This window comes from Malaclemys terrapin, chromosome 4, assembly GCF_027887155.1.
Source record: "Malaclemys terrapin pileata isolate rMalTer1 chromosome 4, rMalTer1.hap1, whole genome shotgun sequence".
In the NCBI taxonomy this organism is placed as follows: Eukaryota; Metazoa; Chordata; order Testudines; family Emydidae; genus Malaclemys; species Malaclemys terrapin.
The window spans coordinates 110,079,845-110,107,619 of record NC_071508.1 but is presented as its reverse complement, the minus strand read 5'-3'; the positions used below and the strand labels follow the sequence as shown (position 1 = coordinate 110,107,619).

The 27,775-nt window shown below is 39.8% G+C and overlaps 1 protein-coding gene across 1 annotated transcript; it reads left to right on the top strand.

The window, feature by feature from the left end:
• Positions 1–26: 26 nt before the first annotated feature.
• On the top strand, positions 27–27,351 carry FBXO33 (F-box protein 33). Its single transcript, XM_054026269.1, has 4 exons — positions 27–548; positions 15,067–15,177; positions 19,754–20,439; positions 25,346–27,351. Exons 1-4 carry the CDS (start codon positions 61–63, stop codon positions 25,615–25,617), a joined length of 1,557 nt encoding a protein of 518 aa, XP_053882244.1. The 5' UTR covers positions 27–60; the 3' UTR covers positions 25,618–27,351.
• Positions 27,352–27,775: the final 424 nt, after the last annotated feature.

Sequence of the window (27,775 nt, the reverse complement as noted above, 5' to 3'; positions counted from 1 at the left end):
TGGTTTGCCCCGGCAGTAGCCGAGTCTCGGCCGGCCCCCGCCCCCTCCGCCTAGTCATTGATGTTGTTGTTTTTGTCGCAGGAGGCGGAGGCGAGGCCGCGGCCTGGGGCTGCAGCAGCGGGGCTCGGGCCGGCGCCAGGCATGGCGGTGTGCGGGGAGGCGGTGGGCGCCGGCTCCCTGCCCAGCGAGCTGGTGGTTCACATCTTCTCGTTCCTGGCGGGCCCGGACCGGCTGCGGGCCTCGGCCGCCTGCTCGCACTGGCGGGAGTGCCTCTTTTACCCGGCCCTATGGCCCCGGCTGCGCCTCAGCCTCCGCGTCTCCCCCGCCGAGCGCCCGCGCCTCGACTTCCTCATGCGCAAGTGCGGCTGGTTCGTGCGGGAGTTGCGCGTCCAGTTCGCCGCCGACAACTACCCCGGCGGCGGCGGGGTCTGCGAGGGGGCGGCGGCCGCGGCCGAGGGGGAGACCCCGCTCTGCCCCCGCTGGCTGGACCTGCTGAGGACCTACCTGGAGTTGGTGCTGTGCGTGTTGAACAGCGTCCGCAATAACAGGTACTGCGGGGCTCTCCTTCCCAGCCTGGCCCGCTCCCTGGCGCTAGCCATCCGGGGTGGGGGGAGACCTCTCAGGCCCAGCTCCTTCCAGCCCGCTTGGACCCAGACCCATTCCCTGGGGGGATCTCCTCCAGCCCGGCCCCTTCCCTAGCCCGGCCACCTGGCCTCCTCTGCTGGGGGGATTCCCTCCTACCCGGCCCCTTTCTTGGGGACCCCTCTGGGCGGGGCCCTTTCTCCAGCCCACCCGCCCGGCCACGGCCTCCTTCCTGGGATGTGTTGGTAGAAACCTCTTGCTCTGTAAACAGGAAAGGAAGGTTGGGGGAAAGAGTTTGTTTAGTAAAACTGCTTACCGAAAGTGTATTCAAGCAAATCCTGGAAACCAATTAGATTTCACCTGTGCATATTTTAAAATAAAGGGCACAATGGAGGTCGCAATAAGGAATAGGTCACGTACTGTATGTGCTGATGCTTCATGAAGATAAATTGTGAAGCACCTGCAAACTGATTGCTGATGCACACATCACGTTCCATATTCATAGCAACTGTGCTTTAACAATTCAGCACGTAAGAAACTCTCTCAAATTAAGCTTTATTTGGTATCTGTGAAATGTAATTTCCATCACTTCTTATCGTGCAAACTCTGGAGTATTTCATAAATAATATGTAAAACATATAGTAATAATTTGTTAAATTAGTGTCTTTGGAGTTATTTATCAAACAGTGTTAGGGTTACAATATGTAAAGTAACTTAAACTTATTTTGCATTGTATCATGTTAGCTGTGGAATATAAATATAACACAAGGTGTAGAAATTGATTAGCTGACAGTTTACACTGGCCTGTGATAGACGCAGGGACAATTGGAGCTGTACAAGAATTCTTTTTGTCAAGAAAAAAGAAATCGAAATCAAATGTAGGGAGGATCAGCGCTATAAGTTTGAATTCTGGTGCATATCTAGACTCCATTTTTTCAAAATATTTCAATTGTGTCTTCATACTTTATTCATGCATGAACAGACCCAATAGATAAGTTGTGATGAAAACACTAATGTACATGTTACACTTTTGGTAATTTAAGCTGTTCCTCCCACCACTGAGCTGTGATGTAACCTTGGTATTGAAAAATATATTAACTATCATAATAGCTCAGTTGCCTGATAGTAATTTCTGAAACAATTTAATCTCTAATAGAAAGAATACTCTATTTAGTCAGAGAGAAACTGTTAATGATGAGTGACCTTTAATTGTCTTTGATCTTGGGAGATGATGTTAAAGAGAAGGATGGTTCAGTGGTTAAGATGCTAGCTTGGAATTTAGGAGGTCTTTGTTCAATTCTGTGCTTTGCCACAATTCTGTACTTTGCCACAGTCTTCCTGAACAATGTTGGATTCTTAGTCTACTTGTTGCTCAGTTCTCTCTGTAAAATGGTGATAATAGTACTTCCTTACCTCGCTATGATAATGGTAGCCATATAAACAACTAAGACAGAAAAGCAAGGGCCCATTAAGATGCTTCAGGGTTCCCCATCAATATTAGGCAAGGGTATGGCAGGAAAGGGATCCAGTGATCAAGATGAAATTAAGAACTTTACCTCCCCACCATTCCACAATTAAAAAAGCTGTAAATGTTAACTTGGGTATCACAGTCTTCCACAAACGGTAAATCAGTTCATCAGAAAAGTGAATGTACAAAATCAAAACATGGTAGGGCTTCTATGGCTTTGGGGAGAAATCTTTTTTGTTTGGGTTTTTTCATGCTTTTTTTCCTGAGTTGTAGCTAGAGAATAACGAATATAATCCCTCCTTGGTTTTAAATGAGGACATACTTTTCACCTGCCAAATATCTTCCTTTCAATTCCTCCACTTTGCTGCAGTTAGTTCAGAGACACTTCCTATGTTATAACACTCAGACATCTCACTGATAAAGCTTACTTTCTGAAAACCTCAGTTCTGCTCCAGCTCTGAACTGAGGACCCTAACCTTTATATTTTAGTACATTTTTTTCTCTATTCTTCCACTTGTCAACGGTTTAGGGCTGTCTGTCTCAATCATCTGTGTCTGCTGCTATAACTCTTTGTTGTCAGGTTTCAGAGTAGCAGCCGTGTTAGTCTGTATCAGCAAAAAGAACAGGCGTACTTGTGGCACCTTAGAGACTAACAAATTTATTAGAGCATAAGCTTTCGTGGACTACAGCCCACTTATTAGAGCATAAGCTTTCGTGGACTACAGCCCACTTCTTCGGAAGTGGGCTGTAGTCCACGAAAGCTTATGCTCTAATAAATTTTAATCTCTAAGGTGCCACAAGTACTCCTGTTCTTTGTTGTCAAGCTTTACTATTCACTAGTTCTTTCTTGTTGTTGGCTGACTTGAAAATACATCGGCCAATAAGTGAAAACTTCTGTATCAATATTGATCTATCAAACTGAGGTGTGAGAGTACAGCAAACACCACGGTCTGAACTTGATGCTTTTTGTAAGGTCGGTATTTATAATTAGGGCCCTACCAAATTCGCAGTCATTTTGGTCAATTTCACTGTCATAGTATTTTAAAAATAATAAATTTAATGATTTCAGTTACTTAAATCTGAAATTTCGCTGTGTTGTAATTGTAGGGGTCGTCACCCAAAAAGGAGTTAGGGGGAAGGTGTATGTAAATAATTGGAGATGAAAAACATTGTGCTTATTCTGGTAGAGCCAGTTATACTATAGTTTCACTAATGCATAGATACTTCCCACCATAAATACCCAGAGCATAATACATGCTCCTCCTTTATTCCATCCCCATGACCATGTTTGAGTTTCATGCTAAAATGCTTGAGTTCTCAAATTGTGTGCACATGTGGGTTTGTCTGTTCATGAACTGCATAGTTCTTGAGAGCTATTTAGAACTAATCAGAAATAATATGGTATGTAAAAGATCTGGACAGCTTCATAGCATTGTCTTAAGTGATTTGGACACTAAAAATTCAAATTGAGAACCTGAAATACCTAAGAGTATCTGTATTTGCTGAAGACAGCTAATCTCAAACAAGTTCTTGTTCTGAGTTGCTAAGGAAATGAACTCTGCTTCTCGTACTTTACTTTAGAAAATCACTAGCTTTTACCCATGGTCATGCCAAACCAGTCTAACATCATTCTTTGACAGGGTTACTGGCCTAGTGGATGGGGGAAAGCTGTAGATATGATGTATCTTGATTGTTAGTAAGTCTTTTGACACAGCCCCACGTGACATTCTCATAAGCAAGCTAGGGAAATGTGGTCCAAATGAAATTACTATAAGGTAGGTGCAGACTGGTTGAAAAACTGTACTCAGAATACTTATTAATGGCTTACTGTCAGACTGGGGGGGATGTATCTAGTAGAGTCTCTCAGGGGTCTGTCCTTTGTCCAGCAATAGTCAATATATTAATGATTTGGATAATGGAAGAGAGATTATGCTTATAAAATTTGAAGATAACAGCAAGCTGAGAGGAGTTGCTAGCACTTTGGAGGACAGGATTAGAATTCAGAACAACCCTGACTAATTGGAGAATTGGTCTGAAATCAGCAAGATGAATTTATTAAAGACAAGTGAAAAGTATTGCAGTTAGGAAGGAGAGAAATCAAATGCACAACTACAAAATGGAGAATAACTGTCTATTTGGTAGTACTGCTGGAAATACATCTGCAGGTTATAGTGTCTCTCAAATTGAGTGTGAGTCAACAGTATGATGCAGTTGCAAAAAAGCTAATATAATTCCAGAGTGTATTAAAAAGAGTGTTGTATATAAGACATGGGTGTGACAATGTGGTTCTGGCGGAACCCAACTGAGAATGCCAACTCAGGACAAGTTGCTCAAATAGGGCAGTTACAGCCCAAGGCTGGGGTTTTTCCACCTCTAAGGCAAACCAAACCAGCCAGACTAGGAGAACTTCGGTCTCACCTCACTGGCTAACCGCAAGTCTCACAAGCAATCTCCTTAGACACTCCAGTTTCCCAGTATTACCACCAGTGCCACACGTTATGGGGACAAATGGTTATGAAAACCAATACCCCAGTAAAAGAAAAAAGGTTCTCCTGATCCCAAAGGACCAAGCCCCAGACCCAGGTCAATATACAAATCAGGTATTACCCACAAATCACGCTGCTGCCAATCCTTTAGAATCTAAAATCTAAAGGTTTATTCGTAAAAGGAAAAAGATAGAGATGAGAGTTAGGATTGGTTAAATGGAATCAATTACATACAGTAATGGCAAAGTTCTTGGTTCAGGCTTGCAGCAGCGATGGAATAAACTGCAGGTTCAAATCAAGTCTCTGGAATACATCCCCCGCTGGGATGGGTCCTCAGTCCTTTGTTCAAAGCTTCAGCTTGTAGCAAAGTTCCTCCAGAGGTATGAAGCAGGATTGAAGACAAGATGGAGATGAGGCATCAGCCTTATATAGTCTTTCCCAGGTGTAAGATCACCTCTTTGTTCTTACTGTGGAAAATTACAGCAAGATGGAGTCTGGAGTCACATGGGCCAGTCCCTGCATACTTTGCTGAGTTACAAGGCGTATCTGCCTTCTCTCAATGGGTCCATTGTATAGCTGATGGTCCTTAATGGGCCATCAAGCAGGCTAGGCAGAGCTAATCTCAGCTTGTCTGGGATGTCACCCAGAAGCATAGCATAAGTTTGCCATACAGACAGTATAGAGCCAATATTCATAACTTCAACTACAAAACTGATACACACATATAGACAGCATAATCATAACCAGTAAACCATAACCTTGTCCTAGACACCCCATTTGACCCCCTTTATACCAGATTTGGGTGCCACCACAGGACCTTGGTTGCAACAATGATCTATACGGTCCCAGTTTATGTCAATAACGTCACAATGGGAGATAACTGTTCTGCTCTATTTGACACTGGTGGGGCCTCAGCTTGAGTACTGTGTTCAGTTTTTGGTGCCATACTTTAAGAAAGATGTGGACAAACGGGAGAGAGTCAAGAGGAGCGCAACAAAAAGTTAAGATTTAGAAAACCTGATGTATGAGGAAAGGTTGAAAAAAATGGGTGTGTTTGGTCTTGAGAAAAGAAAACTGATAAAGGCCCTCAAATATGTTAAGGGCTGTAATAAAGATAACGGTGATCAGTTGTTCTCCATATCTACTGAAGGTAGGACAAGAAGTAATCAGCCTAATCTGCAGCAAGGAGATTTATGTTAGATATTAAGGGAAAACTTTTGAAGTACTGGAATAGGCTTCCAAAGGAGGCTATGGTATTTCTGTCATTGAGGATTTTTAAGATCAGGTTGGACAGACACCAGTCAAGAATGATCTATGTATGCTTGGTCCTGCCCATTTGGTCTTCCATCCAAGTATCAGCTTCTGAGATCAGACGAGATTGGGTGCATTCAGTCCAGTATACCTTCAGGCAAAAGCCACATTTCTCTGTTGGTGGGGTAACTGAACCCAAGTCAACTGTTTGGAAAGCAGCTCTACTCATTGCTATACCACAAATACATTTAATAAGTTGCAGAGGTTCTAGTTTCTGTGTCAGTCATATCAAAGGCACCAAAGGGAGTGAGTGAAGATTGAAACTCAGATGGTTCTTTCATGCCTCTTGGATGTCATTCTGACAATGAAACCAGAGAATCTGCAGCTTTGATTTCTTACCATCGTGGGGTAAGTGTTTGTTTTTGTAAAATACAGTGCTAACTACCTCAATTTTGGTAAGTAAACTATCACGCTTTATTGTGGTCTTCTAAATCAAACTTACTCTTTGCATTACTGTACTGTTCAGTATAACTTTCAAAAAACTTCCAAGTGCAAACAAATCTTTTAGATGACTATGGCTCTTTGAGGATGTATACCAAAGGACCTGAGGCAAGACAAATGTCAGCATGTAAAACTAAAAATAGTGAAGAATTGTTATGCTCTGTTGGCTACTGGATGATGATGTACACTTCTTCCACTAGCTAAATTATCCATTCACTGTATAAAACAAAGCCGAAGACTTAAACAAATCTGATGTTAAAGCAGATGATTATGGGAAACTTTGGAAAAAATTCTATGTAGAACTTTGCTAATTCTCACAGACTGGAAGGATTTAATGAATTGCTATTACTAACAGTTGCTAACAAATGACATAAAATATACTCAAGATAACACAGGACAGTGCACCGATACACAGATACCCTCCCACCAACAACACAGGAAGAAGAACTCTACATGGACTCCTCCGGAGGGTAGAAATGACAGTCTGGACCCTATACATAGAATGCTTCCGCCGACGTGCGCAGGCAGAAATTGTGGAAAAACAACATCGCCTGCCTCACAACCTAAGTCGTGCAGAATGCAATGCCATCCACAGCCTCAGAAACAACCCTGACATTATCATCAAAGAGGCTGATAAAGGAGGTGCTGTTGTCATCATGAACAGGTCTGACTACCGGACAGAGGGCTGCCAGACAACTCTCCAATACCAAATTCTACAGGCCACTTTCCTCAGATCCCACTGAGGAATATACTAAGAAACTGCACCATCTACTCAGGACACTCCCTACAATAACACAGGAACAAATCAACATATCCTTAGAGCCCCGACCGGGGTTATTCTGTCTACTACCCAAGATCCACAAACCTGGAAATCCTGGACGCCCCATCATCTCGGGCATTGGCACTCTCACTGAAGGACTGTCTGGATATGTGGACTCCCTACCCAGACCCTACGCCACCAGCACTCCCAGCTATCTCCGTGACACCACAGATTTCCTGAGAAAACTACAATGCATTGGTGACCTCCCAGAAAACACCATCCTAGCCACCATGGATGTAGAGGCTCTCTACACAAACATCCCACACACAGGTGGAATACGAGCTGTCAGGAACAGTATCCCTGATGATGACACAGCACAACTTGTTGCTGAGCTCTGTGACTTTATCCTCACGCACAATTATTTCAAATTTGGTGACAATATATACCTCCAAACCAGTGGCACCGCTATGGGCACCCGCATGGCCCCACAATATGCCAACATTTTTATGGCTGACCTGGAACAACGCTTCCTCAGCTCTCGTCCACTCACGCCCCTTCTCTACCTATGCTACATTGATGACATCATCATCTGGACCCATGGGAAGGAGACTCTGGAAGAATTCCACCATGATTTCAACAGCTTCCACCCCACCATCAACCTCAGCCTGGACCAATCTACACGGGAGGTCCACTTCCTAAACACCACAGTACAAATAAATGATGGCCACATTAACACCACCCTATACCGAAAACCCACCGACCGCTATGCCTACCTTCATGCCTCCATCTTCCACCACGGACACACCACACGATCCATCATCTACAGCCAACCGCTGAGGTACAACCGCATCTGCTCCAACTCCTCAGACAGAGACCAGCACCTACAAGATCTTCACCAAGCATTCTCAAAACTACGATACCCGCATAAGGAAACAAATCAACAGAGCCAGACGTGTACCCAGAAGCCTCCTGCTACAAGACAAGCCCAAGAAAGAAACCAACAGAACTCCACTGGCCATCACCTACAGACCTCCGCTTAAACCTCTCCAACGCATCATCAGTGATCTACAACCCATCCTGGACAATGATCCCTCTCTTTCACAGACCTTGGGAGGCAGGCCAGTCCTTGCCTACAGACAACCTGCCAACCTTAAGCATATTCTCACTAGCAACCACACACCGCACCATAACAACTCTAACTCAGGACCCAATCCGTGCAACAAACCTCGATGCCAACTTTGCCCACATATCTACAGCAACAACACCATCACAGGACCTAACCAGATCAGCTATGACATCACCGGTTCATTAACCTGCACGTCCACCAATGTTATATATGCTGTCATGTGCTAGCAGTGCCCCTCTGCTATGTACATTGGCCAAACTGGACAGTCACTACCTAAAAGGATAAATGGACACAAGTCAGATATCAGGAATGGCAATATACAAAAACCTGTAGGAGAACACTTCAGCTTCCCTGGCCACACAATAGCAGATATAAAGGTAGCCATCTTACAGCAAAAAAACTTCAGAACCAGACTCCAAAGAGAAACTGCTGAGCTTCAGTTCATTTGCAAATTTGACACCATCAGATCAGGATTAAACAAAGACTGTGAATGGTTAGCCAACTACAGAAGCAGTTTCTCCTCCCTTGGTGTTCATACCTCAACTGCTAGCAGAGGGCCTCACCCTCCCTGATTGCACTAACCTCGTTATCTCCAGACTGATTCTTGCCAGCATATTTATACCTGCCCCTGGAAATTTCCATTCCATGCATCCGACGAAGTGGGCATTCACCCACGAAAGCTTATGCTCCAATACATCTGTTAGTCTTAAAGGTGCCACAGGACTCTGTTGCTTTTTACATAAAATATACTGACAGTCTTGCTGCTGGAAATAACTTACATTCCAGAGGGCCATCTTATAAATCTTGTGTTTGATATTACAGGCATACAGATCCAGAATTACTGCAAATTTAATATTATGAATGACAGTCTGCTAATACAAAACTTGTACTGTATTTAGAAAAGAGTTTCTTCATTCTTTTATTGTACCTGGGCATTAAAAAGGATCTTGGTGTTCTGATAACAGTTCTACTCCTGCTGATTATTTTTAACCAGAAGTCAAAATCCTGTTTTGTAACAATATCTATCGCAACAAATTGTGAGGGTCACAGAGGATTGACTTCTGATGGGGGAATGAGCAACAGGAACAGATCATCTCTTAAAACAAAGATTCTAAGTAAGTAGCAGGTATGGGAAAACTTTCCACGAGTCATCTTAATAAGAGCATAGATATTCTGATGGTGTTTTTTCAGGAAGATGCTTTGGGGGGAGAGGGGGAGGCGTGGAGGAGAAATATTTGCTTTTTTTACTCTGCTGTGTTGAAATCCACAAGTGTAGTCTTACCCTGTCAGAGCCATTCTGAGAAAAAGTAGGAAGGGGTTGATGGCTGTTGCTTGTTTCTCTCCCCTGTGAAGACCTAGCACATCCAGTGACCTGCCTGATCTGTATCCGTGTGGAGAGCAAGAATCTAGATTTTAGTAAAACTCCAATATGTCAGCAAAATGTGTCTTAAAGAATTTCATGAATTAAATTAAATGAGGCTCCAGGATTATTAAATAGGCCAAATATTCAGCATATTAAGGAAGTCAGAATGGCCGCATCTTTACTGAGACTCTTCAGCAAGGCAACTTCATTTAGCAAGCAATGGTGGAATTGCAACCATAGACCATGAATGAGCAACTTTACAATTCTCTAATCCTGCTATGTGTAAACAAGGCCTATGTGAAATTTGGTTGAAAAATGTGTAATGGGCAAAAAAAAATAGGGCACAGCAAGCAAATCTAGTCTAGTGCAATTACTAAATTAGTAGAGAATGCAGTGGCATGTTAGGATAAAGTTCTAAAGTAGCTGGAGAAATATAAGATAGTTTAAAAGTAGAATCTCATGGATCATAAATGGTAAATGCTTTGGGACAGGGACTGTCTCTGTATGTGTTTGTAGTACATAGAACAGCACCACTGATCCTAACTGGGACCTCTGGTTGCTGCTTTAATAAAATTATTCAGTAGTAATTGTTCTTTTCCTTTCTCAATCAATCATAATAGCAAAACTGAAGCAGGGATCAGAAAAAACAAATGGTACACCATAGGGATCAGTATTGTTCTTTTCACTATTTTCATTAATGATATATAGGGGATATGAGTTCAGCGTTGATCAAACTTACAGGTGGTGATAATGATCATGTGGCTAGCAAATGCAAAAGAACAGAACTAAGTTGCACTATAGCTGTCATTATTTACTTAAATAGTAAACTCTTTGAGGCGGAGACTTTCTAGTTGTTTGTACAGTGTCTAGCACAAAGTGTTGCAGCAATTTACTACTACTAATGTAATCTTGAAGCAAAACAGTGGGCTATAAGTAGTGAGATGATACTGACTATTAAACAGACCCTGTGCCCTGCAGTTCTGTGGCTGCATAATTAATCCCTTGTACAGCACTGTTTTCCAGATCAAAGCTTTTAAAAGGGTAGTTTCTAGCCCTTATGTGTAATAATGTAATGTCTTCCTGAGTCTGCAGATGCTCTGAAAGATGTGAACTGCCTTATTCATCTCAATGACTTGTTCTGAAATCTAAAGATGACAGTTTCATTCTCAGCATTACATACGATGCTGCCAATCATTTTAGCAGAAACATCCAGCCATCCTACTTCCTTCATCATACTAAACTGACTCTCTGCTTCCTAGGAGCAAAAAGCCCAAAATATTCCCCTTCTCTGCTACCAAAAGCTTGAGCTTTCCCCTCACCCAACAGTTTTATTTGAGGTAGTTAGGCATCTTCAGCATGCCTCAGATTTTTACATTGAAAATGAGAATAGTTCGCATAAAATAGAATATCAAATAACTTGGGCTACTCTACTGATCATACTCATTTTTATATTTTAATTAAAACTTCCAAAGCTGTATATATAGGAACGTTGTTGAAGTATTTAGGTGTAGCTTGCTGTGAAGTATTTGAGGCCTTGCTAGTAAGTCCCTCATTCACTTAGGAGAGGAAATAGATAGCAGATACAACTATAGGAGACAGCTGTCAGGAAATCAGAGTAGGAAGTGATGACAGATTGCAAACTAAACAAGAGATTTCTAGTAGTGCTAGTGCACAGTGATTATAAAGGGTGATAGATTGGACCTAAAAATTAGGGAAGTGAGACATCTCCTCTATGTATCCTTGTTTCCACTACAAGTGAAATATCTTATGAAGATTTAGTCATCTTCTAGTAAAGTGCAGTGAAGAGCCCAGGGAAGGTTCCCTGGCGCTGGAGCATGGGCTCTAGTGTTGCTGATATTCACATAGTAAACTTGTGAACAGATTTTTGGATGTAGCACCTGTAAAGTTTTAAGTCCTGGAGATGTGGTGACTTTTCGTTGAAGCATGCATAAGGGAGTTGTGCTGCTCCTCATCACATTTGATGGTGCCAGTAGGAGCATTAAATGATTGAAAAAAGGGTCTGAGAATGTGCCTTTGTCTAGGATTGTTCATGGCCATATTATTTACAACTTTCTGCAATCAACCCTTTCTTCCTCACGCCACACATTGGACCAATGCAACTGTTCTAATTTTTTATACATATCAGAATTACATGTGGGAGATGATGCACCAGCACAGTACTAAAGCCTCATGGTTCTTCATGTCTACGCTGGCACTGATCGTGCTGCCTCTAGGAATTGCTGTGGTGATGAAGTAGCAACATGTTACCTGTAAAACAGCAGGAATAAGAGTTAATTTTGTACATTCTTCTATGTAAACTATAGATTAAATTATAGTGACCAAAATAAACAGATGGTTTGAACTCTTGCAATCCTCCAAATTTTCACCAGGATTCCTGGAATGTTACACTACCAAAATAACATGTTTTTAGAGTCCTAGGAATAAATTATACCTATTGAATATGTAAATATTTAAAGGAATCCTGTTAACTTTTGAAAAATGACATGCGTGTTAAAAGTATGTCAGGTGGCACACCTGCATTGGAGCCTCCTATACTTGCTTTTGTGGTTTTACCATCATGTTTTTAATGTCTTTCCCTCACTGATAGTTGGAGGGCAGGGGGCGCACAAGTGGGAGAAATTGTCTGTATAGGGGAAAGTGAAACTGACCAATGTGCTCACACATGCTTAACATGAATGAATTTATATATTTATGTATATTTTTATTAGGGCTGTTATATTTTTAAAATATCGCAATTAATTGCAAGATTTTAAAAAGTCATGATTATTCAGTTTTAATTGCACTGTTAAATAATAGAATACCAATTTCAATTTATTATAAATATTTTTGGATGTTTTTCTACATTTTGAAATGCATTGATTTCAATTACACAGAATACGAAGTGTACAGTGCTTGCTTTATATTTTTATTACAAATATTTGCACGGTAAAAAGATAAAAGAAATAGTATTTTTCAGTTCACCTCCTACAAGTATTAGTGCAATCTCTTTATCGTGAAAGTGCGACTTACAGATGTAGAATTATTTTTTACATAACTGCTCTCAGAAACAAAACAATGTAAAACTTTAGAGCCTACAAGTCCACCTAGTCCTACTTCTTGTTCAGCCAATCGCCAAGACAAACAAGTTTACATTACAGCTAATTCTGCCTGTTTCTTATTTACAATGTCAACTTGAAAGTGAGAACAGATGGGTTCTGCTTGATAACAATCCAAAGCAGTGTGGACTAAAGGACCTTCATTTCATCATCTGAGTCAGATGCCACCAAGAGAAGGTTGATTTTCTTTTTGGTGTTTCGGATTCTGTAGTTTCCGCATCGGAGTGTTGCTCTTTTAAGACTTTTGACAACACCTATTTTCAGAAATCTCATATTGGTACCTTCTTTGCGTATTGTCAGATCTGCAGTGAAAGTGTTCTTAAATCTACAATATATGCTGGGTCATCATCCAAGACTGCTATAACATGAAATCTATGGCAAAACCAAGGAGCAGGAGGCATACAATTCTCCCCCAAGGAGTTCAGTCACAAATTTAATTAATGCATTTTTTTTTTTTTTTTTTTTTTTTTTTTAAGAGTATCATCAGCATGGAAGCATTTTCTCTGGTATGGTGGTCAAATCATGAAGAGGCATATGATTGTTTAACATACCTGGCATGAAAATACCTTACTATGCAGGCTACAACAGTGCAAATATTTGTAATCAACAATATTATAAAGTGAGCATTGTACACTTCGTATTCTGTTGTAATTAGTCAATATATATGAAAATGTAGGAAAAAAATCCAAAAATATTTATAGTAGAACCTCAGTGTTACGAACATACCTCATTTGGAACCGGAAGTATGCAATAAGGCAGCAGCAGAGACCTTTTCTTCTCTCCCCCTCCCCCCCCCCCGTCCTCCCCCCAAAAAGCAAATACAGTACAGAACTGTGTTGATCAGAAACTGTCAAACTCTTAAAACTTTCCCTTTTTTTAGTAAAGTAAGGAAACTTTCTGTGCTTCTTTCATTTAAATTAAGACAGTTAAAAACAGCATTTTTCTTCTGCCTAGTAAAGTTTCAAAGCTGTGTTAAGTCAGTGTTCAGTTGTGAACTTTTGAAAGAACAAACATGACGTGGTGTTCAAAGTTACAAACATTTCAGAGTTATGAATAGTGACTTTCTGTGACTTCTGCAGTGGTCAGTGTGGCTGACCCCAGAGCCGCCCAAGCAGCTGACCCTGGAGTGAGTTGCTCAGGAGGCCCTGGGGACAGCCACATCAGCCACTTGGGCGGCCCCTCAGCCAGCTGCTGCAGGAATGGCCCCGGCACCAGCCGCATCGGCCGCTGCTCTGGAGCCTGGGGCTCCCTTCCCCTTCCCGTAAGATTCAATCAGTGGGGTTTATGGTATAAGTCATGGACAGGTCACGGGCCGTGACTTTTTGTTTCTTGCCTATGAGCTGTTCGTGACTTTTACTAAAAATACCCATGATTAAATCATAGCCTTAGTTATGAACAACCTCCATTCCTGAGCTGTTCGTAACTCTTGAGGTTCTACAGTATAATACATTGACATTGGTATTCTGTTTAACCGTTAGATTAAAACTGTAATCGTGAGCTTTTTTTAATCTAGTTAATTTGTTTTCGTTAATTGAGTTAACTGTCATTTATTGATAGCCCAAAATATAGTTAGACATCATAATCTTGGATGTCTCTTTAAAGCATAATGTGAATGATGGGCCACTGGATGAAGCATGTTACAAAAACGATCTGCTGTCTGATACAATGTAAATTAAATGCTGATTTTCTTCAGACTTTCTTCATAACTATCTTTGGCCTGGTCTACGCCTAAAACCTAGGTGGACCTAGCTACGTTGTGTCGGGGGGAGAGAATGGGGGGGGGGATTTCATATCCAAGAGATGTAGTTAAGCCCCAGAATTCTTCCTTCAACCTAGCTATTGCCTCAGAGAGGTGGATTAACTATGGTGACAGAAGACCTCCTTCCATTGCTGAAGTAAATGTCTATACTACAATGCTGCAGCACTGTCTGTGCTGCCGTAGTTCAGACATAGCCTTAGAGTTCTAGGTGTTCAGCATTAAGTGCAGCTTTCATATAATGAAAAGCAGATATGTATACAGTGTCACTGATGGGATTTTAAATAAATTTGTAAGGATGAAAGTGGATAACATGCACTTAGATGTCACAAGGAGTATTCCTGATAACATTCTGCTAGACAACTAGATACATATTCAGACTATTACAGTAGGGTGACTCAAAACTGATCAGACTTCTTGCTTCTGCTCTTGATTTTGGCGTTTTAAGATGCTCCCCCTGAAAAGCTCCTCTAAGCTTTTAGTTTATTTGGAAGTTGTGTGTTGTCCCAAACTTATAGACAGTGCAACTCTTTCCAGCCTGGATGATACCGCCTGTGCATAAGTGTGCCCTTGCTACCTGTGTTCAAGAATTGTCCTTAACATTTCCACACTGTTGCCTTACCTTCATGTGCAAACTAACAAAACCTATTTTTATAGGAACCTCCAGAAGTTAAGTCTTTTTGGGGATATAAGCATTCTGCAGCAACATGGAAGTATATCGAATACATACCTCGGCAAGGTGGATCCAGATGGCAAAAAGATTAAGCAGTAAGTTCTTCTGTACACACTAGCAAAAATATCATGCTGGTTCAAAGAACTGATAATGAGAATGCAGGATATTAGGTTGAAAAAGCTCCAGCGTGGTAGTGAGATTTCATCTGGTTTCCGTTTTTGTGTTATCTGATGGTCATTGGGTGACATATATGAGAAGAGTTGATCTTGGTTAAGCTCCTAGCGTCTGTGTCACAAACCATCTTCAGTTGTCACATTTTTGGTAGTCTCTGCAGACAATGCTTGAAGACACAATACTTTCACTCTTGCCAAGTGATGACTCTAAAACAGAATGCAGTGGTATTGGGGCCAGGGAGAGAGGAGCAGGGTTTCATTGGCACTGTATGTACTGTTGCTGTTCTGAGACTGAGTGGAAACCTGCACTAGGAATTGAAGTCACCTGACAAATTAAACACACACATACAAGAAAAATGAATTTTAGGGAACAAGTGACTTTGAATAAGGTCGTGAGTGAACTCCAAGTAAGGATTTATCATAAGACTCCATGCCTGTTTAAAATGAGAATTACTTATTTGCAGAATAATTCCCACGGCATGTCCATCCATATAGGAAAGCTATATTGGTATAAGCTAAGGGGTGAACTTAAACAATGTGGAAACTTTTTGCAGAATCAGTGGCTTTTTCTTTTTTTTTCTTTTTTTTTTTTTTTTTTAGTGTTGCCAGATAGCTTAAAAAGTAAACGTTGATTTTTTTTATCTTAATCTATTTAAATTTTCACAATTGTGGGAAATTGTGGGGGGTGGGGTTCAGACAATAATTGTTTAATGACAGTAGACATTGAGATTGAAAAAGTTAAAACTTTATAACTGTTAAAATACAAATTGTCAACATGACATGTCAAAATCTACAAAGTAAATATGCTTAAATCAACCTGTGTGTTCTCAAGTAGCATTTTTCTTTCTTTGCCTATCTGTACATTTTTATGATCGATAGAAATATATTTTTGTCAGCTTGTGTGTATACTAAAATCGATGTCAGTCCACAAGCAGGCTTGGGAGGATTAGAATTTTTATGCTTTTTTGGAAGTGTGTAAACTAAACTGAAAAAGCCATTCTTATTCTGGAACTAATGTCCACACAGTGGGTTTTGCTGGTATAACTGTAAAACTTGCCAATGTAGACAAGCCTTGAGTGCCATAGTTTTAATCTACATTGCCGGGGGGGTGAGGTGGGGGGGGGGAAATCTGCTTATCCCAATATTCTAGGAGGGGAATGGGTACCCTTTCCTCTTCCATGTGCTTACAGCTGAAGTAGCTCTGGAACTATCATAGATATCCACAGATGGATTAATATGTACATGAACATTGAACTCTCTAATGCGTAGGTCCTGACTTTAATTTACAACGTGGTGGAAATTCAGATATGTATTTCCTACTGTGTCTGTTACCCTGTTGTGCTTATGTAATGCAGAAATTGAGATCAATGGGAAATATTATGTGACATTCATACTGTATTGCGGTACCAAGGCACAATTTATAGATATCAGAGTAAAAGCTTTTACTCTGGTTGTGGTGGTGGTTGTTTCTTAATAATATGCTTAGTGCTCTTCCTACTATGATGATTTGTTGAATGTAGCACGGTTCTATAGTGCACATAGGTTTTTTTTTTTATGCTCTATATTTGCAGTTCACTGTTTTAAATGTAACTATACTACTTTTCTCTTTACAAATACATTTTATTTAACCATTGCTATGGGGAAGTTCAATACATCATGTAAATGCAGTACATTGTGCAGTTACAGAAAATATGTTCCACCATTGAATTAAATGTAACTATTTTAAAACTCTTATGCCTGAGATGTTACTTTGTCATCTAACAGTTGTTAATTAATCTTAATTTTTCTAAAAATACCAATTGAGCCATTTTAAATAAGTGAATTTAGTGCTTATGAATGATGCTGGATTGACACTGCATTATCCAATAAACAGAAACAGTATGGACAGCAGTATTGTATTTGCATCCTGCATAGTCCTACCAGTGTGACTCAATCCTGACTCCGTACCATTTTCAACGGGGTGAAAATATGGGTTCAGTCTCGGTCTATTCAGTCTTTGGCTTTTCTTCTGACACTCTCAACAAGGATGCCACTTAGTGCTAATTGTGGGTGGCTTTTCAATGGACTGGTAGCCATAGAAAACTGGACTGACTGCTAACTCACTATCTTGTGTAAATTATTGAACAACTTTCAGAAACATTTAGTTACTATTGTTCTGAGACTATGTATTAAGATAGAAGTAGGGCTTATTCATCAGAAAAGTGTAGACAATTGAAATTAAAACATAGTCTGAAAATAAGATGACAAAATTAATAGAAATTGGTACCTATGTAGTTAAACTTGTAGAACATAGCTTGAACTGTTAAATTCATGTGCTCTCCAAGTTTAGAGGTGCCATATTCAGTTAAAGGACTTCCTGGAAGTGCACTGTTAAAATGAATGGCAGTGTAGTTGGATGATAACTTCATTGTGCTTCCTATTGGGCCTCATTTTTATTAGCCCAATATATGGTTATTATTTAACATAAAATACCCTCAGTTGAGTTGTTTAAATATTTGAGACGTAGTTAGGTTAAAATAGGGTGGGTGGGACTAGAAGGGTTGGCTCAACATTAGATAGCTAGAAAAATGTAGATGAAGTGGCTGTATAGTTTTTGGCGGACATATGGATGGCTAGTCTTGCGGCCAGAATCTAATTAGGCTTAAATTCAGGGATTTGTGTACTATTACCACGGAAAACTGCTGTACACTTGAGTTTCTAAATGTTCAGCATCCCTGCTTTAATTGGAAGCTTACTTCTAGTACAGAACAGTATTAGAAGCTACAACTGTGCAATTGTGGTTAATCCAATACAGTTTACAGTAATCAAAAGCAAAATGCTCAAATAGTTTAAAATACTATGTTGTTTTAAGATTAAACATACATCTAGTCATTAGAGAAGCGCAACTTAAATTATTAGGCATCAAATTGAGAGAACTGTACAAGAAAACTTTTAGGCATATACAGTAATACCACATTGAACATGCACACATTTCAAATTTACTGTTCATAATTATTGCAGAAGGAAGACTTATAAAATTAATTTAAAATATTAGATGTGTATTAATTACTATATACAATATTGCAAGATATGATGAGCTTACCATTTTAGCCCTTATTAAAGATATACATGCACATAGGCAATTTTTTTATTTTTAATTTTCTTCTGAGATTAGATGCCCTTTACATAATGTTCTTTACTGCCTGTGTGCTTGTTTGTATACACAGTGTATACTCTGTAGAAATTTAGCTCAGAACCACTTGATTTTTGGCATGATTATCTTTGTGTTACAGATCTTTGCATTGCATTCCTTGATGCCTTTAAACAGGAACATATTTAACCTGACCAAGCTCCCCTGTTGCAAATACTATATTTTTCCTTCTTAAGTGACAAGTGCTATAGATTGCACATGAAGGTGTATATGCATGTATATTAGAACACATACTGTGACTGTGTGCTCAGAAGAGCATTTGTCAGTGGTGAGGAAGAGAAAAATCCAGCTGGATTTTAGCAGCTGTGGGGGACGTGATCAAAGAATTTATTTAGAGCTAGTCCAGAGCATTTAGCTACACTGCTGAAGTTGTGTGATTCACAATTGTACATTCAAATCAAATTCCTTCCTCTCTTAGGTATGGTATGTGAACTGAATATATAACTTAAAGATCTGTTCATAAAATGTTACAGGGATGGGACAGATGGTCAGGATAGATGCAGGATACTCCTCCTGTGTGGTGAGTGTGGGCCACTCTTTTTTTCTCCAAAAAGGCACATAAATCTGATACTCGGATATCTAATTTTAAAATATTGCCGGGCCCAAATCATGCTCATCCCAACTTAAACTCTTATAATTGCTGGTAATTGTAGGAATGATCCAGTATGCACACATGAAAATATTTTAAGAACCACACTATTATATGCACTTGAGAGAGGTGTAATGAATGTGGTCAGCTAACCAGTTTCAAATATTTCAAAACCAAATTTCTCCAAATCTGGCAAAAAGCATTAATGTGCTTTTAGGGCTATATACTGTACATACCAAGCTTGCTGTTGGGCTGGGTGGGGCAGGGACTGCATTAGAGGTGTCAGAGCATGAAGCATCAGAGGCTTTTTAAAGTAGTAGTTACTCATATCTGTATAACCCCAAAATGGCTGAATGGATTCCCTTAAACTTTTGTTTTAAAAAAGTTTGGCGCTGAGAAATATGGGATACTTACTTTCAAAGGGCAACATTTTCCACAAGAGCAATCAATACATATATTCCCTTCCCAAGATAAATCACAATTGTGGCATCATTTGACTTTGGTAGAAGTTAAAGTAGTTTAGAGCCTGATTTTGCAGGTGCCGTACATACAGAACTTTCACTGACTACTCAAGGAGGTCTTCACATAGCACAGCTACAGAATCGCATCCTAACTGGAAGAGAAGAGTCTTTCTTGAATAAATATAGAATGCTATGCAGTTGTATTATCACATTGAGCCCTATTTAATGGGGTCATTGTTGCTTATGTTTTTCTTGCAGAATACAACAGCTATTTGAAGAAATATTGGGCAATAGCAGGCAATTGAAGTGGCTGTCTTGTGGGTTTATGCTGCAAATAGTCACTCCCACATCATTGTCATCTTTGTCAAACCCCATTGCCAACACCATGGAACACCTGAGTTTGCTGGACAACCACATCCCTGGTAATACCACTCTTATCACTGCAGTTGAATTGGAGCGCTTTGTGAATCTGCGCTCACTCGCCTTGGATTTCTGTGATTTTACAGCTGAAATGGCAAGAGTCCTGGCTGATAGTAACCATGTGCCTTTGCATCGACTCTCTCTTCTGGTCCACAAAATTTCCATAATGCACAAGTCCTTGGAAAACATGCCAGAAGATGAGAATTGGAAGGCACTGACACGCAACAGCACTAATCTTCGGGTCTATATTATGGCTTTTGATATCAAGAATGATGACATGCTAAGAATTCTTAAGCCCAGTATCCCACTAGAGAGGATTCACTTTGACAGCTACATCACTTGTGTTTCAGGGGCTGTTGTTGACCTCATATCCAGGCAGTATGACAAGTTTCTCACTCATTTTATATTAATGAATGATGTGATAGATATGTCTGGTTTCCCAGATCTTAGTGACAACCGTAATGAAGATCCACTGGTTTTGTTAGCGTGGAGGTGCACAAGGCTCTCTCTCCTAGCAGTTCATGGTAGGTAATTCTATGCCCAAACATAGTAAGTGACTTTGACTTTTTTTTTATGCTTTAGTCTTTTTTCTAAAAATCACAATCATACACTTTGTATTAATAACATTAGTTACTGCCCTAAAAAATCCTGCAGGAGATGTTAATTGTAGAAGCTGTTTTATAAAGGTATTGGAAAAAACGCATTCTCATACCATCAAACTTGAAAGTGTAAAGTCATTCCACATACTATAGTTAGTTATTGCATAACAAATCACGTAACTAGTAAGTTACTGATTGTAAACAAATTTACCTATGCAACTCTGCTCTCACTTGGAGTTTACTAGGTTGCTTGTGTAAATGAGGGTGAGTGAGAATTTTTCTTCTAAGGGTCCAAAAAAAAGGTGGTATATAATATTCTATGCTCGAGAGAGCTTATTTTGAGTGTGTGGAGGATCTTTATTACATTAAACTATGTATTATCCAGAGAGTATCTATGCTTGTGGATATGAGAATTGGAAATGTTTGCTGCTTACTATTAGTTCATTTTCCAGTGAGGTGTTATGTGATCTTACTTCCTGGTTGTAAACATGTATGGCCCACAATGAAGCTAGGGTGAAGAGATGTGTATTACCAATCTAGTGAGGATCTAGCACCAGCTAACAGCCTGAAGTGTTGGCTGACAAAGTTTGGAATATATTCTCTCAGTTTGATCTATTTGCAGGAGGGAGAGAAGCATAAACTGCATTTCTCATCCCCTGAAATAGTTTTAGGTGAGTGCCTGGCCAAATGCCACCATACACCATACAGTCATAAATTGTACTAATATTTTATTACTGTAAACCTCTAATCCATTCTGAACTTAGGCTCAGAGAGAGAGGGACTTACTCTTATGTATTATCTGACTTCAACTAGTGACCTACAGCAGACAAAAGTAGGTAATATTCAATTAACAAATACAGGGAAATGAAATACTAATGTAACACTAGTAGTGTGGCTCTTCATATCTTATGTGGACCAGCCACAGGAGGTTTGAGTCTGCTGGTGCTTATAGATAAGGGACTTCGGCCTCAATCCTGTGATCTGCTCTATAGGCGTGGACCCCTGCTGCTCCTTCAAACAGCTTGCTTTAGCTCAAGTGGCAGAGGGTCATGTTTTTAGCACCAAAGGGCATGGGTTCAAACGCCACTGTTTTCCCCAAAGTGGGGGGGAGTCAGATACTTGCAAGAAAGAGTCTTCAGATGATAAACTTTAATTCTTTTCCATTGGAAATCAGATACGGAAGATTAAATTCTTTGATTTTCTTTATAATCACTATAAGTTTCCTAGAGTCAAATGTCAGTTCTAACTCTACGCAACCAGCACATCTGAGGCTATGTCTACTCTACAGCTTATGTCAGTATAAATTAGGTCGCTGAGGGGTGTGAATAAATCACCCCCAGGAGCGACTTAAGTTGCACCAACATAAGCACCTGTGTAGCGTTGTGTCGGTGGGAGAGCTTCTCCTGCCAACATAGCTACTGCTGCTTGCAGGGGCTTGAGTAGTTAAGCCAATGGGAGAGCTCTCTTCCATCGGTTTAGAGTGGCGATATTAGAGAGCTTACAGCTGCGCCGCTGTATAGTATAGTTGTGCCCTAAGTGACTGAATGTGATTTGGGTGCCTCGCTTTAGCCACCTAACATTTAAAATTTAGCCAAATTGTTATTGATTTGATGCAGTTATTATCCCAAAAACTTTGCTCACAATTCGGGGGGGGGGGAGTTCAGAAATCCTCCAAGACACATCTAATATAAAATATAAACAAACAGCTGTGTAAATTTAGAAGCTAACAAATCCAACATCAGAAATGTACAGTGTTGTCACATGTCTATCCAGCAAACATTCAGGAAAAGCAATAGAAAAGCAAAATTTTAATATGCTTTATTAAGCAGAGAATTGGAAATTACATAATTGTCAGATCTTTTTATACTGTTTAAAAGACAGTAACTTAGTGTAACTTCTTATTGTCTATTAAGTGGGAGAAAAGACAGATGCCCAAATAGGTAAAATCAGATCTCAAGATGAAATACTTTCAGTTGTGCTTCTCGTAACTTGCCTAAATTGGGAAAATATGCTCTTTTTCTTCCTTATGCTACCAGGCTGCCTGGAAGTTTATTTTGTCAGCTGGAATAAAAATAACATCTAAGTTCTATGTTCACTTCCAAGTTCTTAAATATTTTAAGATAACACTGCATTTTTGCTGTAACAGGTTCCAAATGCAGCACTTTATCTTAAGAATCAATTTTAGGTTTTTCAGAAAAGGCTAAAATATTCATATTGGATGCTCTGTTCTCCATAATTTCTACTGCTTTTTAAGGAAGCATTGTTTTTACTGTTCTTATAAACAGGACAGCTTCTAAACTTTTTTACAATTCAGAAATCACAAGTTCTATCCTGTTAGGTCCTGATTGGCAGTAAAAAAAACAAAAAACAAAAAAACCCACTTCTAAAGTTAACATTGAGACAATTTTTAAGGGAGTCTGACTTGTTGATAACTACATCTAATGTTGTAGCAGCTAGAGGAGAGGCAGAAGAAGAGAATTTTCTCTTGTATCCATTCCCTGTACTCTCAGAAGAAGTTAATGAAATCTATTTATACCTGTCCCCTCCTCTTGCAATTTGTCTAAGTACTTGTATGTAACAATTACCCCCCCAAAAAAAAACCTTTTAAGCTCAACACAGCAATTTGTTTTTTTAAAACAAAAACCAAACACCAGGTTTTAGTGCCACCCACTAACAATTTAATCCCCTTCTATCTGATACCCTTTCCCCCCAAAAAGGCTGCAAACGGCCTTCGAGCCAGAATGAACTATTCTGTAGCTTAGCTGTGACAGCTCAGAGAATGGTAACTAGTCAGTTACTAGGATTTACTTGATCTGCATCTGTCTGACTGGCTGTTTGTCACTAGATCAGGTAAGGCTAAAAGAAATCTACCTCACTAGTGCCTCATGCAAAAGTGCTTTCTCACTGGGGCCTTAAGATTTTTCTCTGCTTTACAGAGAAACATCTGCTACCTACCTTAGAGTGAATCTTCCTGAAGCAATAAGAGTGAGGAAGTACCGAGGCAGTCTCTGGGGCTGAAAAGCAAGCCCACCTAGCTTGCATGAAAAGGAGGGAGAATCTTCCCTGTGGGGCAAAGGCACTCCCTGAGGCAGCCTTAGACTTTGGGGAAGAGATGCTTCAAGATTTCATGATGTAAGGGATCTCTACAAGCCCCCCCTTGTGAAGTGTTTGGTTGGATTGGGGTCCTTTCTGGCTCCTAAAATCTTACCAGAAGGATAGTCATTCCTTCCAGAAGTTAACATGAAAAGCTATAGGGGTCATGATAGCCGCCTTAGTATTCAGAAGGCTAATCCAGGGAATAGCGTTCCTCCAAATCATGTACCTGAATCACCCTTGTTTGGCTGCCTCCTTTGTTCTTGTGAGTGTTCTTGTTCCTTCTCTCAGTAAGGACCTATTCATTCTGAATTATATAGTGGACTGGCTAAGCTCATTCAAGATTCTTCGGGAAAGTAGTACCTAAAAGTGGAGTTCTTGATTGGGTTTGGTATCCTACAGCCTTCTAGGCCTCCTGATGTTCCTTGTACATTGAGACTTCCAGCCCACTGTACTAGACAGGGGAAGCATCAGTGAGTGAACATTACAAAGTCGCCTCTTGGAGTTCTTTGCTCTTTCATTAGGCATTACCACTGATCATATCAGCATCTGCATATGCCCTGTACTGCGGAGTGCTTTGAGCAGTGCTTCTGTGGGAAGCTTCAGGTGCAGCAGGTGAAAGATTCTCATTCCCCTTTCTTCATCATACTCGCTCATTTAATTCAGCCTCCACTGTCTTCTCTCCTCCCCATTGAGATGTTTTCTCATAGGTTGCCTGCTATACAGAATCCACTAATCTACATTGAAGACCATTCCCGAGAGAGTCAAACCTGTTTGTTTTTACCAGATAACTTTCTGTGGCTTGGATGAGACACTAGTTTCATCCGCTTGACTGGGCTTTCCAAGTCCAGACTTCAACAAGAGAATTTGCATCTTAGGTGGGAAGAAGAGTAAGCTTATAGCTACTTCATACTAGAAGGAAGAAACTGGAGAAGCAAAGGGGAGGGCACCCTAAAGAAGAAGAAAATTGTGCTTAGTGGTATCAGTGAGGTAGGAGGAACCCAGAATGTTTTCTCAGCCAACCTACAGAAAGCAAGTTCGCAAGTAATTGAGAATATAATTTGCCTTTTTCTTCACTTTCTGGGGGAAATAAAATATGAACTTCTAATAGGTAGCAAAGACAACTGAAATTAAATATGATAATTATAAAATTAAGATAATTTTGCAATTGAGTGAAAAAGTTTTCAGCATTAAAGGGACTTGACTTTCATGAAATGTGCCATGATCTGTGAGGAAAGATCACAATCACTGCGAAAATGGAATCTGGTAATTGAAAATAGGTCTAACTGTAACACAGCAAAATCAAACCTCTTCAGAATTCCTCTGTACTACAAACACAGTTTTAATGCAGTTCTTACACCTATACTTTCACTTAAGATGATTAATCATGCACTCTTCCTTGCACATGACACCTATAAACTGTCAAGTAATTTAGGTCTAAAATATTTGGTTTGTCCCAGAGTCCATTCTTTATAGGGGGAGGGGGCAGATCCAACAAAGTTTGACGGGAGGAAGAACTACTTACAATGTTTTGAATTTTTTTTTCCTCTCTTGATAAGAATAAATTTGAGCCTTATGGCTTGTAACTTTTAAGAAATGCAGAAAAAAAGGTTGCCAAATGGAAAAGGGGCAAAATCAGTTGGGGAAAAGACATTCTAGTCAGGGTTCTCAAGTTTTAAACACTTTAATAAAGCAGTTCTGCAATGAAGTGACAGCTTTTTTCCCCCCACCCTCCCAGGTTACACAGTGTGGGCCCATAACCTCATTGCAATCGCTCGTCTTCGTGGTTCTGATTTGAAAGTGCTTGAAGTCACAGAAGAAAGCATTGATTTCGACCAAGGTGAACTGGCTGATCAGGATGTGGATCCAGTACATAACCTCATTGAGCAGGTATCCCTTGGATTGGGTCGACCTTGGCATGCAGTCATGGACCTAGAATTACTCAGTGTCTTCACCGAGCCAACTCGTCATTTTTATAGAGAGATGCAAAGCTTCAGTGAAGGCATTTAGCTCTTTTTTTTTATTTACAATTCCTGTGGTTACATATGCAAGTAGGATCCTATTATGTTTTTCAGTAGTGTGAATTAACCCCTTTTGTGCTGTGTTTAATCAGTATTAGATATATAGAATTATATATGTGTATTCTACTTCTTGATCAAAGAACGTAGTCGGGTATTGGTTTAGAAGCTGAAAGTGGCAACGTTTAGGGCTTTCACGGTTAATGGACTTGTCTACCAAACCTTATAGAGATACAGCCGAAGGTTGTCTGAGGTTGCCGGCTAACTATATATTTTTTTACTGAGTAACTGCATCTTCTGTTATTTTACTATTATGTCGGAGTTTAGTGCTCAGGAGCCAGTTTTTAAATATCCATAGCCCAGTGGATTTGTATGCAATCATTGTCATATAATCTGGTAGTATGCTACTTATTAGGCTTTAAAAAATAGAAGAAAGAGAAGACTACCCAATGCCAGTTCACTGTAAACTTCCACTTTAATTTCACATGCAGTTTCTGAAGCATGAATTACTACTACTACTCTAAATTTTTTCTCATTTATTAAGCAGTGGTCTGTAGCACTGTGTAGCTTTTTTCAGTTACTCACCTGAATTTGCGAGCTCTTAGACTATAAATTGTAGGATTTCTTATCCTTCGTAAATTCGTCATAGCTTCTTATTCTCATGATCTGTCAGTTTCTCCATACGAGTTAGCTTTGGGCCCAGATTTAAAAGGAAATAGAAGTTTACACATTCCGATGGGGTAAAACCATAACAATGAAGCTATAAATTTAAATGTACGTTCTTGCAAACAAACATTAGTCGTGAAATCCCTAGCAACCAAGTCACTGGACTTTCTCTGTCAGCGCCTGTGTCAGCTGCCAAAGAATAGATTAAAAATGAAGTGCCCACATGCTGGCAGGGGCAGGCCAATTGTTGGTCTGCCAGATACTGCTAGATTGTAATATATAAGGTCGAATTTCGACCTGTGGTACACAGCTGTGCTGTGGCTCAGTCAGCAACCTCAGAACTCTTAAACAAACATGCACCTGTTTCACTGTGAATAGTGAATGTAAAGGAAGGAAAGGAAATAAATACAAAGCTTGTTCTATCACAGGTATGAGCTGCTATGATGCATGAAGAACATTCCATGAAGTATGTTTTAAAATCTTGTTATATCTGAGAGGCTTTAAAAGCCGATTTAACTGTTTCAGGGCAACCGCGGTACAGACGTGGTCTCTGTGAGACTTCCACCTGACCCCAGTTTTAAGTGGTACGAATGTTGTGCATTTAATGTTAAAGGACAGTCTGCAATAATTAAAGTAAGTGGCCAACGTGGGTGCCCAGCAGTGCTGAGACCTGGCTGCTATATTGTAAGCTTTGGAAAACACAATTTATGCAACAGATGTCCAGATATGATTCTATTTATGGAAAAAGTTTATATGTGTTTTACAAATGGTTTTACCATCTTATATTAAAATGACCTTTTGACAGGTGTGCGCTGTTTTGTCTCCAGTGAGCACATACCATGCGGATTTTATATGTACATCAGTAGAGTGAATCCACTGGCACAGTGTGTGTGTATATGCCAGATGTGGTGAGATTTTATCTTATAAATGTGATCAGACTAAAAAACTCCTGACAGAAAATGTAAGGAAACCAGCTGAATGTTTGAACTGATGACTGATGTTGTATGGTTTATGTTAAATGTATATTCTTTTAATCAATGAATAAAGCATTAAAAACTGATCATTGTAAAATATTTTATTGTATCAGCATGAGGATTTTTAGCATTAAGCTGCAGCAATCATTCATAAATTGTGTATAATTGTTAGTTCCCATTGTGTTGAAATGCAGCAAAGTTTAAAGTCTAAAGTAAATCATACAGTAAATTCTTAGTTGGCTGATATTTTGCAAAAATGTTGATAAAGTACTTAACAAAAATTAGACCAGCTAGCACAGACCGAATATTGCACATTTGATATGGCTTACTAGTCTGATACAGTAAATCGTAGATTGTAGAATACAGAAGACTGACTGAGAAATTCCTGCACCAGTTGCAACTGCTTAACTCAAAATCTAATATGCTCTAGAAAACTGTAGTATTCATGTCAGTGTCCCACTATTAAATAGATTATGAATACCTACAATGCTTCAGTTTGACATTTTATGT

Coding starts and splice junctions, on each gene's coding strand:
- FBXO33 (XM_054026269.1), top strand. CDS start 61: ATGTTGTTGTTTTTGTCGCAGGAGGCGGAGGCGAGGCCGCGGCCTGGG. Junction 549..15,066: donor AACAGCGTCCGCAATAACAG/GTACTGCGGGGC, acceptor CTATTTTTATAG/GAACCTCCAGAAGTTAAGTC. Junction 20,440..25,345: donor CTCTCTCCTAGCAGTTCATG/GTAGGTAATTCT, acceptor CCACCCTCCCAG/GTTACACAGTGTGGGCCCAT.